Below are 17994 nucleotides of genomic sequence, written 5' to 3' on the forward strand. Positions count from 1 at the left end.
TAAAATGTTCAAAAGTAATTCTTTTGGGTTGGCATTGCCCCTCTAATGTGCGACGGGATGTTGCTGCTAACTGTGAGAGAAATAAGGTTGAACACTGTGAAAGCCATCCTCTGCATGGCTATCAGCTTCCTCCCAGCAGACTCAAATCAAGGAAAAGCTTCATGAGAACCACCACTCTTCTTAATGTTCCCCCAGCAACAGCAAGAGTATCCCTCTGGGCAGCTAAATCAGGAAATCCCAAATGGATGACCCCCCTTGAGGGTCTGCCTCCAGGGGCAAGCCAAGAATAGGCAACTTGGAAGTCCCTGAACAGACTCAGAAGCGGAGTGGGCAGATCAAAAGACAACCTGGCAAAATGTCACTACTTAGAAGAATACTCCACCTTGTGTGACTGTGGAACAAAACAGACAACTCCTCATATGTATGCTTGTCCACAATGCACTGCCTCATGCACAGAAGATGAATTATTTAAAGCTACAGACAATGCGGTTGCTGTTGCCCATTTTTGGTCAAAAATTATTTAACCGCTTGTGTTCCCTCTATTTTTATCAGTTTTATACTTATTTACGCAATGCTTTTGACACAAAATAAATAATAAGCTGAATATAATATTTTAGACATCAGGTCTAAAGTTTTTAATTTCTTTATAGAGTACTTATCAGCCTTTTTCTAGATGAAGTATTTTAATATTCTGATTCTGCCTTTTTTAAAATGAAAAGTTCACTTTTATTTGTTTTTCAGAATTTGATTCTTTCACGGCCTTCTATACAATTTCAAGGACTCCAAGGGGTGAGCATTTACTTTTTAATTTTTTTTTTAAAAAAATCTGCATCTTAAAAAAACAGGTCAAAGACGTTATCTATGTGCATTGTAGCATTTTCTGTTTCATAGAGTATATGCCGTGTTTCCCCGAAAATAAGACAGTGTCTTATATTAATTTTTGCCCCCAAATATGCTCTAGGTCTTATTTTCAGGGGATGTCTTATTTTTCCATGAAGAAGAATTCACATTTATTGTTGAACAAAAAAAATAAACATTTATTATATACTGTACAGTAGTTGTCATCATAAAACAGCATAACCAGACAAACTGTGAATCCTATCAAGAATTTCTTGTTACTACCAATATTTCCATGTACAACACTTTATGGTACGTACATTTACCGATCCTGCATGCTCTGGTGTTCTGTTCGGCGGGCATGCTTCCAAACAAAAACTTTGCTAGGTCTTACTTTCGGGGGAGGCCTTATATTTAGCAATTCAGCAAAACCTCTACTGGGTCTTATTTTCTGGGGATGTCTTATTTTAGGGGAATCAGGGTAGCATTCATTTTAACATCCCCCCCCCCCCAACTGCTATCTCTGTTAGAACCTCCTTTTGAATTGAATAATTGGGACAGGGTTTTTTTTCCCATGGTGGCTGCTTCAGTTCTCAGCTTTGTCCTTTAATGATGTCTGACTGTGTACCCTATTCTATATTTTGGTTGTTTTCTCTTTAAAGAAAAATCTCTTTGCTGTGATGTTCTTTAAAAAGTCATGTCAATTGGACAGTGTTTTAAAAACCACTTATGTTGTACTTCATGTATGCTGTGGTGAATATGTGTTTTCTATCAGCAAGATGACTATTTTTCTAGAAGATAATGTCTTGCTCTTTGGGGCAGAGAGCAAGGCCACTGGGGTGGATGCTGTCAATAACTGTCATATAATTCTCAGGAAGCAAGGGCTGTTCTTTGTCTATTCTTAGAATACTGCTTAAAGCTCTTGTCAGTCCTTTTTTTGCTAAGAAGGTCTAGTGAGATCTATTAATTTACACTACCACTACCCTAAAAAATCTTACAATTGATAGAGATAATATGTTTAAATACAGTAGGGGACAAATGCATTGTCTGTGCCTTTCTCATTCACAAAAGCGTGCTCTAACACCAACACTAGTATTTATTTTAGTAGTGTTTGGCCAGAGGATAACATTATAACCACTCTGGTACTAAGATACAGAATACATAACTCTTGGTGTAAGATTGATAGCCAACATAGTGGTGTTGCTTAACTGTTGGAGTGGACTCTGGTAGTCCAGGATTCAAATCTTTATTTGACCCTGGAAACCACTTTGAGTTCTTCTGAGTATCAGAGAAAAGTATTGACAAACCATCTCTGAACAAATCTTGCTAAGAACGTCCATAAATTGGAGATTACTTGAAGGTACATAACAGACACCATCAGGAAGCTTATGGTTGTCCATTAAATTCAGGAGAAAATTGTAGTTCTTGTCCTAAAACAATGAGCCATGTGTCAGCTCTTTTTCAATCAGCCCTCATTTTTTTCTAAAACTTAGGACTTCTATAAACTGATACTTTAAATACATTTAGCAGCCACTGGCAACTTACCATAAAACATAAAAAATGCAAGCATGCATAGAGAGAAACAGTGAAGCTGTGTGTGGATGTGCATTTTATATATGGAAAAAGATACATGGAAAAGTGACTCTTCCACTATCAATTTGTGACAACTAGTCTTGTGCATTTATATGGAATCACTACCCATTTCTACTTGAACCATTTGTATGGCCCCGCATCCGTTTCCACCCACCACTTACAGAAAAATACAAATAAGCTTTTCTGTCCAAGGTTTGAAAAAAAACCAAAGATTTTTCGGGCCTTGGGCAGCAAAGCGCCAGGCCCTGCCAGCCAAGGCCTACATCCGAGTGGGCCTGGCGCTCGGCTGTAGGCCCTGCCTGCCAGGCCTACCAGCGTCGAGTGCTCTGCTGTAGGCCCTACCTGCTGGGCCTACGAGCACTGATCACTCAGTGGTTGTAGGCCTGGCAGACAGGGCCAAGAGCCGAGCGCTCGTAGGCCCGGCAGACAGGGCCTACAAGCATCGATCACTCAATGGCTTGTAAACCCTGCCTGCTTAATCTATGAGTATCAAGCGGTTGGCGCTCAATTGTAGGACCTACAAGCTGGGCCTATGAGCATCAAGCGCCTGGTGCTTGGCTGTAGGCCCTGCCAGCCAGGGCCTACAGCCTAGCACCGAAAATCAGTTGACCAAATGGCTGCCATTCCCCCCCCCTTTTTTTTTTCCATTTCACTGCTTCTTTCGTTCTGGAGGGGGTTGTATCGTTCCATTCCATCCTAATGGACGGAACAGTACAAAACCACAAAAGAAACAGATGAAACAGGATTCGGGCCTAACTCTAGTGACAACACATACTTTCATTAGTCAAATTATCTCCTCTGATCTTTGGGGATATCTGCTGCCTTGGAATAATATGAGTTGAGGTTCAGAGCAAGGTCACAGAAAGTGTAGCCTTCCAGATATTAGTGGGTTGTGAATTCCATTTCTGCCGCCCACTGGCTATGATAGCTACAACTGATGAGAACTGCATCCCAGTAAAACCTGGAGGATCTATTGCCCCTACCCCTGATTTAAAACTTAACTCGAGGGGGTTCAAGTATTATGACAGTAGCTGTTCATGTGGCTATTTATAATACCAAGAGCATGAAGAAAATCAGGCAATATAGAATGTTCTATATTGGTAATTCCTAGAACTTTGGTACAAAAACATGAACTTTGTTATTTTAACAAGTAGCTGCCATCTGTCTCAGGTACACACTTGTTACAACACTGTTGGCAAGTACTGCCATCTTTTGTTCCACTTGGGGTTTTTTTTCTTTTTCTTTTTTGCAGTGTGCTTGAAATAGTAGGCATGTGCTTTCCATTTCTGTGCCTTCCAGTTACTATTTAACCATAGCTGTACATCAGGCAGTCACCTGAACCGAGCAGGCTGTATTATCTACATGTCTCCCTCAGACCCAACAGATTCACCAATCATCTATTTACAAAGATGATGCCATCTGCTGTTTTACTACCTAATCTTCAATGTTTTATTAGTTTTAGAGTTTGATGTATTAAAGTATTACATTTCAGTACCTGGCCTTTTACAAATAACAGTCATTCTGTTCATAACCAATAACAGAATGTAGACCAGTGTAGGCCAGTGTTTCTAACATCACTATTTCTCTCTTGTATGACTTCTACCATATTAGCCTAAAAAAGAAACCAGTGAAACTTTGAAAGCTTATATAATGTCTTTTTTGCTTTAGAGTTGGGCCAATACAGGTATCACTACTTGTGAATTTTGGATTTTACTGTATTTTACTGCATGGCTAAAACCCTTGAACATGTTTTTGACATGTGTATAAATACCTCAGTATCAGCAGTTCAGATACCATTATTATTCCTTTAAACTAAGATATTTCAGGAAAGCAATTAGATACAGTCACACGAACAGTATTATTTCTTTTGACAAGGATTATTCTCAATGACAGGTTCTAATATAGCTCTTAAGAACTATGGCTGGAATCCTGTTAATCACAATTACAGTAGGCTCATTCAATGAACTGTTGAACAGTAGCTCAACACATGATAAATCCCATTGATTGAACATGTCTTCTTTAGGTAGTACTAGCAACAGAATTCAGGCCTGCATTCATTGCCAATCATTTGTAAGGTTATATTATCAATACTGTTTGTAAATCCTTGGAAATACAAAAACTCCCAAAATTAAAAGTTTCTGCAAAAAAGGTATCTTTTTTATTTCAAAAGTGTGTTTACTATTCTATTGCAATTGTTGAGTGACATGTGAATCACTATTAGTTTAAGAAAGGATGTCGCCTATAGGCAAATAGGTTCATTTCAGAACATTTATTTACTAAGCTAAAACTTGTTTTAAGAATACATTCACCATGATTTTCCTCATCTCACTGTATATAGATATAAATAATGTTATTCCATCTTGCTTATTTAGTTATCTACAGTACTCATAAGAACAGAAAAGACATGTTGGATCAGGCCAAAGTCCTATCTATTCTGGCCAACCAGTTGCCTAAAAAAGGACGTGTACTAGTAGGATGTGACACAGCTGTACCTCCATCTCATGTTCACTGGCAACTTATATAGAGATCTATTCCCCTTAATACTGCTGGTCACTCTGACCATCAATGTTCTCATTCTAAATCAGCAGCATTTTTCTAAGTCTCATAGTCTTTCCAAACTCTTATGAGGAAATGTCAAAAAATGATCCAGAGTCCTTTCAAGAGTTGTCATGAGGAAAATATATCTCCACTGAAGCTTTATCACCAATCCCTTTTTCCACAAGCCAAATTTTTCAAAATCCAATTCTCACAGGAATCGTAAGTGAGAGGAAATCTTCTGAACAGGGGCTGCAAACAGGAACACAAAGACCACAGGGATGTTCACCCTTCCCTATATTATCCAAAGCTTGTGTGTGTGGGTGGGTGGGTGGAGTTATAGGTTAAAAATGATCCTGTTCCTACTTACTTACAAATTCAAAGAAAAATCTAGAGGACCTATTTTGTTCTTAACTTGGGGACTGCCTGTATACAACAGTATATATTTAAATACATGATTACGATAGGGTTTTAGCAAGAAATCTGGCAAAAGATTAGTATCTTGAGGAGGTTTGTAGAAATGTCCGTTTCCTGCACCTGCACCCCTTCAACATTGTTGTAAGGGATGACTGGAGAAAAAGCTTTATGGAGCTCTAGTTCTTTCAGGAGAGAGTACTAAGAAACTTCCTTTCTGCGAGCAAAACTAAGCAATGCCTAATAAAGTCACCAGAGGGAACGGGTGTTGGTATATGGGATTTTTTTTCTGTGCTTATTTAATCCTTGTAAGTTGGTAATGTAAGTAGATGATAATGTTGTACACTGCAAGGGAATACATAATCTAGAATATTCTTGGAGTTTCATAAATACCCTGTTTCCCCTAAAATAAGACATCCCCAAAAAATAAGACCTAGTAGAAGTTTTGCTGAATTGCTAAATATAACGCCTCCCCCGAAAGTAAGACCTAGCAAAGGTTTTGTTTGGAAGCGTGCCCGCCGAACAGAACACCAGAACATGCAGGATTGGTAAATGTACTTACCATAGAGTGGAAATAATGGTAGTAACAAGAAATTCTTGATAGGATTCACAGTTTGTCTGGTTATGCTGGTTTGTGATGACAACTACCATACAGTATATAATAAATGTTCATTTTTTTGTTCAACAATAAATGTGAATTCTTCTTCATGGACAAGTAAGACATCCCCTGAAAATAAGACCTAGAGCATCTTTGGGAGCAAAAATTAATATAAGACACTATCTTATTTTCGGGGAAACACGGTAGCTCCTTCTGCTCCATGAAATTTCGTTAGTGGTTCTCTTGACAAAAGAATAATCCCATGGGTAGCATGCCTGAGAGTGGTGTCTGGCTGCTTCCAGTTGCTCTGGATGATTCTGACTTTCACTCCTTTAGCTGGACTTTAAGCATTTTGGGGTATGAAGAATACTTGAGACGTATTTTCTGGAGAGCCCTAAGAGGCTTTTCAGGGCCCTATTCCAAGTACCTCCATCAAATATAGGGAGGCAGATGACTGCAGGGGAAAGTGCTTTCCTGATGGTACACTGATTATAGAATGTCTTTGAAAGACTGGCTTGCTTACCATATTTTTTAGATGTGAGCTTTTTTCTCGTTCTTCAAAACAAAACGAAAAAGATGATGTATGTGTTTTGAATCACTGTGTGTTTTGTGTTTGTGTTTTGAGTGTTTGTGCATGTGTAGAATCTTTTTTTCTTCTGACTGATAAAAACATTATGCTGCAAACTATAGTCCTATAATACTTTACTTTTAATTTAGACTCTTAAGCCACCCTGAAAAAATTATGTCTGCATGGTCCTTAAAAACCCATCCATTGGATGTACAACTTAACCATGTAAAATGTAAATGTAATAAGAACATTTGCAGGCACATGTTAGACGTGTACTCATAGGGAACTAGAACAACAGGAACCAGCTGCCTTTCCAATGTATACTTAATGACTGTTTGGATTTCCTTCTGTGTAATGAGTGCAATATTTAATGTATTTTCTTAGACATCCATTACAGATATAAAATCTGGTTAAGTCCCACAGCATTCAAGTACCTGCATAAATTTTAACAAGTACAGGATTTGTTTGTTAAAACTTAATAAGTTACTTCATAGAATGTAAAACTTTATAGAAACTTTACCTTTTGTCTTTGAAAGGGGTTCCTAAATATCATAAAAATATCAAATTATTGTTTCATCTACCTTGGATGAGTTTACAAAGCATATTCAGAAGTAAGCCCCATTGAGTTCAATAATACTTATAGGTAAATAGATAATAGGGTTGCAGTCTAAGTAGTAGAGTTGTGCAAAAATTTGGATTAGATCAGAGCTCTTATTCATTACATTTTGGCATATGAAGGTGAGTTATGAGGCATGCAGGAAAGGTGGGTGGGAAATTTAGAATTTGAATCACTTGCCCATTTTTTCGGAAATGCTCTGTAATGTTTGGATGTCTCCCAAGGTCAGTTTAATTTTCACTATAACCATTAAGCAATTTTGGTAAAGCTGCTTTTAAAATCTTTTAAAATTTCATTCCTTTTGTGGCCCCATCTTCGCCGGCACTGCCATAAGGGAGGCACTGTGGGCGTGGCTAATCACAGCCATCTTGATTGTAGTTTAAGGCCAGGCCCCCAATGATAGAGATTGCAAAAGGCCCTACCTTCAACTACATTTCCCAGTATGCTTTGGGAGGAGAATGTTCCAATCAGGAGAGGAGAGAGGAAATTATCCCTCCCCTTAAACAGTTTTTCTGAAAACCTTTTAAAAAGTTCCCTTAAATCACTAGATTCATTAGTATTTCTGAAAGTTAGGGGAAATGATTCCCTGTTGAGCTAGCTTTTGAATTTTGAATTTTTGAATTTTGAAATTTTCTGGGCTAATAGTGGTAAATGGGTTCTACCACTGTAGCAAATTTCATCAGGATATCTCAAAAACTGAGGGGGAGAGAAGCCACTGAAGTTTCCCCACTGCCAGTAATTTTTCCCTATTGTGCATGCGGAACCACCATTAATGAAGTACTTACAAAGATTCGGAAGTTTCTTAAAGTTTTGAATTTTTTACCCCCAAAATTTGGACCTTAGAAATGAAGCTCCAGTGCCCCCTGCTTTTGAACACAGTTTAGAACTCTTTTTTTTTTTTTTTTAGATCGCACATGCCTACTAAGTAGCACATTTTGTAGTCTTTTGCTGAAGAAAAATCATGGCTAGATTCTGTAATGAATGCATGCAAGGAAAGCATTTATAGTTAGTAGTGTCCTGCAATGCTTTGCAACGATGATCCACCAGTACAATAGAACATTTGCTCACTGCTATGTCATAAAATAAATCTAAGCTGCTGTTCAAAACCAAGCAGATCCTTTTCTACAATTTTCAAATAGGAGAGAGCGAAGCCCCTGTGCACATGAGGTGATTCAAGATCCCTTATGTATCATACAAAGGAAGGGAAGCTCACAAAGTGTACCTCCCCTTTATTTTTCCTTTCAGCTCGGGGCCACAATGGTACACAGTTTTCCTACAAAACAGTGTTTAGTTGCTCAAGAGTGGCTGTCAATTTTGGGTGTCTTGTATCATAGCAGGCTGTCAGTACTTTTTGTACATCTCCATCTTTTGGGTGGAGGGGACATTGTATAGCTTACTTTGCTGAACGTGCGAAAACGCTTTGAAAGAGATTCCTTTTCATTCATTTTTCTCATGTTTATTACTGTTTCTTAAACGCTTACTCCTTATACCAAATGTTGTGTACCCACATGACCTAGCTCCCTCCTTCTTCTGTGCAGTATTTATACTCGCACAGTACAGTACTTCATCATTTCTGGTAGAATACAGTATTGGTTGGTAGCAGTGGAACAGCATAGCTGTGTTGTGCTTGCCCCATTATGCTCTGTACAAAAGCATTCATAGAAGTTGCTAGTTTCTGAGTAATTGTGAAGCTAATTTCAGCAGTAGGTTTGCTTTTAAACTGCATGTTTAAAATCTTAAATTGTTGAACTAAAGAGGAAGTATAGATGCTTGTATTTATGTGTCATATCTTGTAAAAATAATAGCTCTTCCCACGTAACTTTTGATCACTAATTGTGCCACAGAATTACTCAGAAAATGTTTCAATTAAAAGTATTACAACTTTATCTCTTGGAAATACAGACCTATTTGTCTCTCAGGGGAAATTTTAAAATGAAATGCTCTAGTTGTTTATTATGCTAGGCAGGAAAGTTATTATAATTTTATTATGGTGACGCATACAGTATGTCAAATCTAGAATGTATGCAGTATTAGACACCTGACTTCAAGGTCAGGTGTCTAATATTCCTACTACTGTGTTCTACAACCCATGCTGTTGGAATGCTAGGTGTTTCCTTTGTCATACAAGGGTTAAGTAAGGGAGGAAATATATTGTAGATATATCTATGGGATGGAATGGGATTTGATGGCTCTAACTGTAAATAAACACTACAAAGATAAATGTAAAGTTGCTATATTTTTTGGTTTCTCTAGAGCCCTGGGAGTATTTCTTAAATTGGTTCCAGTTTGTTCTGTGCCTAATGAGCAGGAGGAATTTTGCATCAATTTTAAATGCAGACATATATTTAACTGATATCTTTGTGGTCTCAAAATAAATTTTTGAATCTAAATATCAAGCGCTGGGATTAAATTCCAGTTCTTTGACATATTGGGTGTTCTTTTGGCAAACTGTCTCCAGAGTTGCAACTCCATCTGTTATATGGAAATACAGTTCTCCATTGCAGTCTTGCTGTTAATACTAATAATTATTAATTTTAATATTAGACTTAAGCATGTGTGAGTCTTATTTTTAATTACTTTTTCAGCTTGTCAAGATTCCCAAAACTGATCTCCCAAATGAAGTGCATACCTTTAATTTCTATTTGTCACATGTTGGCAAAGATAATCCTCAGGGAAGTTTTGACTGCGTCCAGCAAACCGTTTCAAGGTAAAAAAAAAAACATTCTGATGGGGAACTAAAATTGTAGTGTATTTAAAATAGTTTTATTCTCTAGAAACTAATTGCAATTCATAATTAAACAGGAATCCTACTCATTCAAGAAAAAACATATTTAAGTCCTTTCAAATGGGTTGTAGTCTCTTAAAGGTTATCTTTCTGCAGGGAAGTCATCTTATTTAGAGTTCACTGTGTTGTCTTTTGGAGATATCAATTTTTCACCTTCTGCTCTCTGATATAAGATATTGTTCCCTGCTATCCTATACATTTGCCATAATATTCTACTCAGTTTCCATTATACAGTAGGATGATATTTGTATTTGTAGCAGAAATACTCATGTGACTCTAAAGCTCATGCTTCTTCTATAATGGAAGACAGGAAGCACTGTTTACCTTTGTTAGTCAGCCTACTAAAAATTGAGAACGCACCCAGGATATTACTGATGAATCATGCCTTTCCTATAGAATGGAATTAAAGGAATGTATGTATTGTCTGAAATGCATTGAAGAATTTCACTATACAATGTGATTGGGGAGGAGTTGAGTTCTCATAATTAGTTCTAGTTTCATTTCTTTGAAGACAGGTCCCTTTGACACCGCCATATAGTCCAGATTATAAAAGCAGATAATCCACATTATCTGCTTTGAACTGGATTATATAAATCCAGTTCACTATATAATCCAGTTCAAAGCAGATAATATGGATTTTATATGGCAGTGTAGAAGGGGTCACAGCATACTACTGTCTTGACCCAAGTTTATTGAAAATTTAATTGGTATATGAATTACTGTCCTTTGTAAATGTTTGCTGTAAAAGCACCATATATGTTACAGTGATTTAATGGGATATGGAGGATTTAAAGGACAGATCTTACAGGCATAGTAAGAGAGAACAAGCTCTGAACAAAACAGAAGGTCTTTTTTAGTAAAAGACTTAAGAAAATAATTAAACATAACATTGATAGTGTTGTAATACCAGATTTAAGGTGTGACCTGGCAAAACAACCTAAGAAAACCCAAAGAAATTCATGGGGTCTTTATTAGTCACCAGGCAACATACACACCCATGCCTTGAATACAGAATAAAGTTCTTGTTGCCCTATTTCAGAAAATAATATTTTAGAGCTACAAAATGATAGCCAAATAACAAGAGTGGATAAGAAAATGTTATTTCTATCCTGGTTGTAGAATGTAGGTTTTCCCAAAATACACTGATTAACAGTGGGCAAACCAAAGAAATTACAGTAGAGTCTCACTTATCCAGGACTCACTTATCCAACGTTCTGGATTTTCCAACGCATTTTTGTAGACAATGTTTTCAATACATCATGATATTTTGTTACTAAATTCGTAAATACAGTAATTACTACATAGCATTACCATGTATTGAACTACTTTTTCTGTCAAATTTGTTGTATAACATGATGTTTTGGTGCTTAATTTGTAAAATCATAACCTAATTTGATGTTTAATAGGCTTTTCTTTAATCCCTCCTTATTATCCAACATATTCGCTTATCCAACATTCTGCCGGCTCGTTTATGTTGGATAAGTGAGACTCTACTGTACTTACAATTTAGTACTTCATAGGTATCGGACAAATTCTCATAGGCATTGGACAAATTCACACAGGAGGGTCTGTCCAAAACTATCAGTCATAAGCATTGTAAGGAATTTCAAGATTCTGTGGCAGCATAGTTCTGAATACAATCTCCCAGGATAGGGAGGGATCAACAGCAGAGAAGGGCTGTTCCTTTCAAGCCCTGCTTTATGGACTTCCTGATAAAATCAGGAACCTAAAGTGAGCGGATATTTGGTTTGGTCAAAAAGCGCTGCTCTTATATCATCCCTTTAATTGTACTTTTGCTCTAAGAAACAAAATCAATTCCCTATGTGGATCTGTATAAGCAAATTAGACAGATTTATATTATATAACACTGACAAGCAGATGAAGGTTTTACAGTTCATAAGTTGGGTCTAAGTGACTAGAAGGAAATGGAAGAGTATTTTTAAGGTAAATTCTGAACTCTGCACCCAATGTCTTTTTAATTTCTTTTTTTTATTATTTTTTTACAATTTTGCTTAGTACTGGATCCTCACAGCTCAGCTGCTTGGGAGTTATACAGGACAAAATTACAGTGTGTGCAACAAATGATTCTTATCAAATGACTAGAGAACGCATGACCCAGGCAGAAGAGGAGTCTCGTAATCGAAGTACAAAGGTCATAAAACCTGGTGGACCATATGTAGGTATGACTATATTTTGTCCTTTTCTATACTACCTTGCTATAATTGTTAAGGTTTAAAGTTTTGAGGATTCTGTTGATCCTGCCTTAGTGCAGAGGGTCCTAAGGCTTTATTTTCAAACAATGCCAGCCTATTGGAAGTAAGAGGAAGGTATTTATCTACAGTCTAAAATTGACCCATTTCAGCTTAATGTCACTTTGTTCCTTGGCTGTTCATCACCTTCTTTACCGTGATTTCATGCATGTTATGTGTAACATTGTACATATGTGAATATCCCACACCAGACAATGATGCTTCTTTGTTTGGGGTAGTGCATTCACACAGAGAGATACACACAGCTATTATTTAGGAGTCTTTGACAACGTGGTAGAAATAGGCATGGGTTTTTTTTCCTTTTCTGAAATATATAGTAACAGAAATAGATGGACTTGTACAGAGTGATTTTAATTGCTAAATTAGGTGTATGTACATTTGGAATATTCCATGATCCAAATATTACTAATATTTTAAGCTGCAGTCTGAACATAATGGCATGTTAAATTTAGTGGTACAGTACAGTCTCACTTATCCAAGCTAAACGTGCTGGCAGAAGCTTGGATAAGCGAATATCTTGGATAATAAGGAGGGATTAAGGAAAAGCCTATTAAACATCAAATTAGGTTATGATTTTACAAATTAAGCACCAAAACATCATGTTATACAACAAATTTGACAGAAAAAGTAGTTCAATACACAGTAATGTTATGTTGTAATTACTGTATTTATGAATTTAGCACCAAAATATCACAATATATTGAAAAGATTGACCACAAAAATGGCTTGGATAATCCAGAGGCTTGGATAAGCGAGGCTTGGATTAGTGAGACTCTACTGTGTCTCCCCCTGAAACACTCCCCCTGAAATCACAGGTCCGCAGTTTGGGAGTCCTCCTGGATTCAGGGCTGATGCTTGAAGTGCAGGTGTCGGCGGTGGCCGGGAGGGCTTTTGCACAACTCAAACTTGTGCGCCAACTGCGACCATACCTCGTGAAGTCTGACTTGACCACGGTGGTCCATGCCTTAGTTACCTCTAGACTGGACTACTGTAATGCGCTCTACGTGGGGCTTCCCTTGAAGACGGCCCGGAAGTTACAATTGGTCCAACGCTCGGCCGCCAGACTAATAACGGGGGCGAGTTACAGGGAGAGATCTACTCCCCTGTTTAAGGAGCTCCACTGGCTGCCGTTCATCTTCCGGTCCCAATTCAAGATGCAGACCATCATTTATAAAGCCCTAAACGGTTTGGGACCCGCCTACCTTCGTGACCGTATCTACTACCATAAACCTGCCCGATCTCTCCGATCATCAGGGGAGGCCCTCCTGTCGCCACTACCTATATCTCAGGCCCGCCTTGTAGGAACAAGGGAGAGGGCCTTTTCTGCTGTGGCCCCTTGCTTGTGGAACTCGCTGCCCATTGAAATCAGGCAAGCCCCCACCCTTTTAGCCTTCAGAAAAGATTTAAAAACATGGCTCTTCCGGTGTGCTTTCGGAGAGTAAATGTTCTTTGCTACTCCCCCCAATATTTATCCTCTAGACTGGTTCACTATCTGATGTCCCTGTCCCTCGAGGTTTTTTATTCTGATCCCTTTCTCACCCAGAGTTTTTAATTTTTAATCTAGTTTTTAAATGTAGTGTTCATGCGGCCCGCCCTTGTTATATTGCTGTTTTGATCTTATGTTGTACTGTTTATTTTATGTATTGTATTATTTAATTGCATTATGATATGGTTATATTGTATTGTCCTGGGCATGGTCCCATGTAAGCCGCCCCGAGTCCCCATTGGGGAGATGGTGGCGGGGTATAAATAAAGTTTTATTATTATTATTATTATATTGTTGAAGATGGACTCCCATCAGCCCTAGTAATCATAATTCACAGGTGTCATGGAAGCTGTGTTCTAAAAATATGCATTGGGCTATAAATTCTCCACTTTCCTTTGTTATTTAGGAAAAAAACACTATTTTATTTTTTAGTTGTGAATTCTTTCTGAATGGTATATTCTGTAATTAGTGAAACTTCATGCCTTTTACATTAAACATTCTCCTTCTAAGACAGTGTTTTGATTTCATTAATTATTGTTGCCAGTGTATAAGAGCTGTAGAAGCATTTGTCTTGATGCAATAGTTAACGCTAGTTAAGTAGGCAGTAGATTTCATAATAATTTGGGAGGTGTTTGTGAAAAGAAAATAAACACCCTGACTCATGTAAGCACTTGCATTGAAGTATTAGCTGAAACGGGGCCAATATGTGGTTAGAGTTATAGTCTCTTTAAATAACGTAGGAGTTCATCTCTGTTTGCCTTACTTGAATTTATTATAAAATGTAGTTATCACTGAAGGGTAATAGAGCCAACAGTAAGTCCACTTAGGTGTCTTACATATCCCCTTTATTTATTTCCAGGGTACTGTGTTTTCTAGCCTAATCCATCTTTACCAAATACTAGGTTGGATCCAGAGTTGCATAGAGCAGCTAATACTTAAATGGGACACCAGCCGAGATCTCAAGATAGGGCTAGGAAGGGATCCTACCTAAAACCATGGAAAACCACTGCTTGTTAAGATTGAACACTTTAGACTAAATAAACCAGTGGTTTGACTTAAGATTATGTGAAATTTTGTAACAATAATGAAGAAGAATTCAGGAGGTTGTTAAGTAAACAATACATTAATTTTATTAAGGAAAGAAAGGTTACTTCTAAAAATTGCCCAATATATTTCTTTTTGGCTTTACCCGTGTGTCCTTTGCTATATTTACAACTTTCAGAATTTGTAAAGTGTTAATAGCAAGAACATTGGGCCAGTTCCTGTAACATAGAATCTGCAGTTAGAGGGATGTGATTCACAGACAGAAGTCTTAGGTTCCCCATGAAATCATAGTAGCCTAGAAGGATTTGGTTTGGACATATGTAGTTATGCTTCTGTGTTTGTTACCGAGCTCTTCCAATGACTATATGATAGGCTTTTTGGCAAGATTTATTCAGAGGGAGTTGCCATTGTGTTTCTTTAAGTTGAGGCAGGATAATTTGCCTAAAGGTATCCCACAGGTTTCCATGGCTAATTGGGGATTCAAACCCTGGTTTCCTGGAATCTTGGTCAGCACACAAACCATTGCACCACTTTGTTTCTCACCTTAAATGACTTTGAACTAAGTTGGGCCAGGATCCCTCCGTTTAGTCCAGCAATAAAGTCCAGAAAGGTGACAGGCACAAGAGACAGAAGCTCTCCAGTAGTAACCCCCCACCCTCCATTCTTCCCTAGGGTGGTCCTTAATCCCCTTATGTATGTTTTAAAAACCTAGTTCATGTTTGTTTTCACCTGGGTGTGGCTTTTAAAATTTTTTTTTAACTATTTAGTTCTTTTTAGAAACTGTTGTTGAACTATGGATATTGATATGGATTTGTATTTTAGTTTATAGTTTTATGGTTACTTGCCTTGAGAGGATTGCATAGTGCTTAGCGATGGTCTAGTGGCAGATACAATCAAAATACGGTATTTCACCCTGATTGTCACTAAGCTGAAAGTATAGCATAGTACTTTCCTGGATAACTTGGTTTCATCACTGACACTGGATTTGGCCATTCTGCCCACTATCACTGAATTGTTTTGATAACTGTATTTTTAAAAAGTTCAGTTGAGATCAGAGATGAGTCATGAATTACTAAGCTTATTAACAAGTGCATTTTGTCCATCACAAATATACTATATAGGGTTCATTTAATTTTGAATGTAAGGTTAAATAAACCAATATGTTGTTCTTGGAATTCATATTGGCTAGCTACAAGAAAATAATCTTTCTAAAATGATTATCTGTATAGTCTGTAAATGACTATGATAACATAAAAACTTGATATTGATATTTTTTTCTCTCTATTCAAAGCACTAATTATAGCAGCAAATTTTGGGTGTCTTACTTTTCTTAAGTCTAACATGATGGAAATGATCATCTATATTTTACACACAGGTAAACGAGTACAAATTCGGAAAGCACCACAAAGTATTCCAGATGCAGTGCCTGAACGGAAAAGGTCCACTCCCATCAACCCTGCAAATACAATACGCAAGACCCATACAAATAACAGTATTTCTCAGCGGCCATATAGGGACAGAGTGATTCACTTACTGGCCCTGAAGACATATAAGAAACCAGAACTCCTTGCACGTTTATTAAAAGATGGTGTTAGTCAAAAAGATAGGAATTCCCTTGCAGCTATTCTTCAGCAGGTAAAAATACTTGTTTTAAACTGTGACCTCTTCTTTGTTATTACATTCAAAAGGGATAGTAGGGTGATTCAGGCAATTGTATCTTGACTTACTAAATAGAGAATAACAATCATACAAAAGGTACTTTTGTTCAGTTTGGGAGGAAAAGTAAATTTATGCCAAGGACATTGCACATGTCTAAATGTAGATTCAACACCTCCTTGGTAATTTGCATGTGAAAGGCAAGAATATTTATTAAATTAAAGAGCAATTGGAATAACTTCTTTTTGTGATGCATTCAAAACATTACTATATATTTATTTATGTGTATATAATTTTTAATTGATACCTTTGGATATGCAGTGATACCTTTGGGGTGAGTGGGGTGTGAGTGGTGAGCGGGGAGCAAGTGGTGGGTGAGTGGTGGGCGGGCGAGCAAGCAAGGGAGGGCGAGTGAGTGCCAGGTGTGCTGGGGGGGGGGCGGATGTGATGGCTCATGTACCAGGAGAGAGGGCGCTGTGTACCCCTTCTGGCATGTGTGCTATAGATTTGCCACCACTGTTCTAGACTGATGACTGCAAGGTGCAGAGTTCCTTCCATGCAATCAGCACTTCACAAGGAGCCCCAAAGAACCTAACGAATCACTTGTATATGTTAGATTATTAGCCTGAAACCAACAGATAAACATCCCATTGAGGATTCTAAGACTCCTGTGCTGTAATCAACTGCTAATTCTCCGACCTGGCCATTTAACTACTTAAGGTATCCCAAGGTTCCCACCGTATCCTGCTAAGCAGGACATGAATCCTGTAACTAGTGTCTTGTTCTTGTCAGACCACTGCAGTTTCACAGAAATTAAAGTTAGTTTGAAATGCCATTTTTATATTGAATAGTTTTCTTAGTATATGCTTGAATTAGAAGTACAGTAGAGTCTCACTTATCCAACACTCACTTATCCAACGTTCTGGATTATCCAACGCATTTTAGTAGTCAATGTTTTCAATATATCGTGATATTTAGGTGTTAAATTCATAAATACAGTAATTACTACATAGCATTACTCCATATTGAACTACTTTTTCTGCCAAATTTGTTGTCTAACATGATGTTTTGGTGCTTCATTTGTAAAATCATAACCTAATTTGATGTTTAATAGGCTTTTCCTTAATCCCTCCTTATTATCCAACATATTCGCTTATCCAACATTCTGCTGGCCCGTTTATGTTGGATAAGTGAGACTCTACTGTATTTCCCCATTTTGTTTGATACTGAGGTTGCGTCAATTTATTGTAACAGATAAAACAAAAAGTCTGGTGAAAAAGGGAAGTTGTACCCTTTCTGTTGTATTTTTTTCCAGTGTGTATACATGCTTTCAAACCCTTCTACAGCAAGATAGTTTTGGTGCAATGAACATCAGTTTGGGATTTTTTGAACCTATAATTTTAATAAGTTTTAATGTTGGTATTATACTTTTAAATGGTTTATTCTGTTGTGATCTAAACACTTTTTACACAGTTGTTTAGATTCAGTGCTGTTTTAAAGATAGTCTTAGTTATATTGTTTTAATCTGTATTGTAAATCACTTTAGGTGCAGTACTGAGGGAAAGAAAGGATATAAATTAAATAGTTTAGCC

General features: G+C 37.4%; 1 protein-coding gene across 2 annotated transcripts in view; it reads left to right on the forward strand.

The window, feature by feature from the left end:
• The window catches only part of ell2 (elongation factor for RNA polymerase II 2), a 51274-nt gene that overhangs the window by 15868 nt on the left and 17412 nt on the right, over positions 1-17994 (forward strand). The window contains exons 2-5 of one of the 2 annotated variants that reach the window (XM_003216373.4): positions 742-789; positions 9747-9868; positions 11963-12126; positions 16122-16381. In XM_003216373.4, the coding sequence (XP_003216421.1) occupies positions 742-789; positions 9747-9868; positions 11963-12126; positions 16122-16381 (594 nt within the window). Of the gene's footprint in view, positions 1-741; positions 790-9746; positions 9869-11962; positions 12127-16121; positions 16382-17994 lie in introns of those variants that run through there. The other variant, XM_062972247.1, reaches the window with a different exon arrangement.

This window comes from Anolis carolinensis, chromosome 2 (genome assembly GCF_035594765.1).
Source record: "Anolis carolinensis isolate JA03-04 chromosome 2, rAnoCar3.1.pri, whole genome shotgun sequence".
Classification (NCBI taxonomy): domain Eukaryota; kingdom Metazoa; phylum Chordata; class Lepidosauria; order Squamata; family Dactyloidae; genus Anolis; species Anolis carolinensis.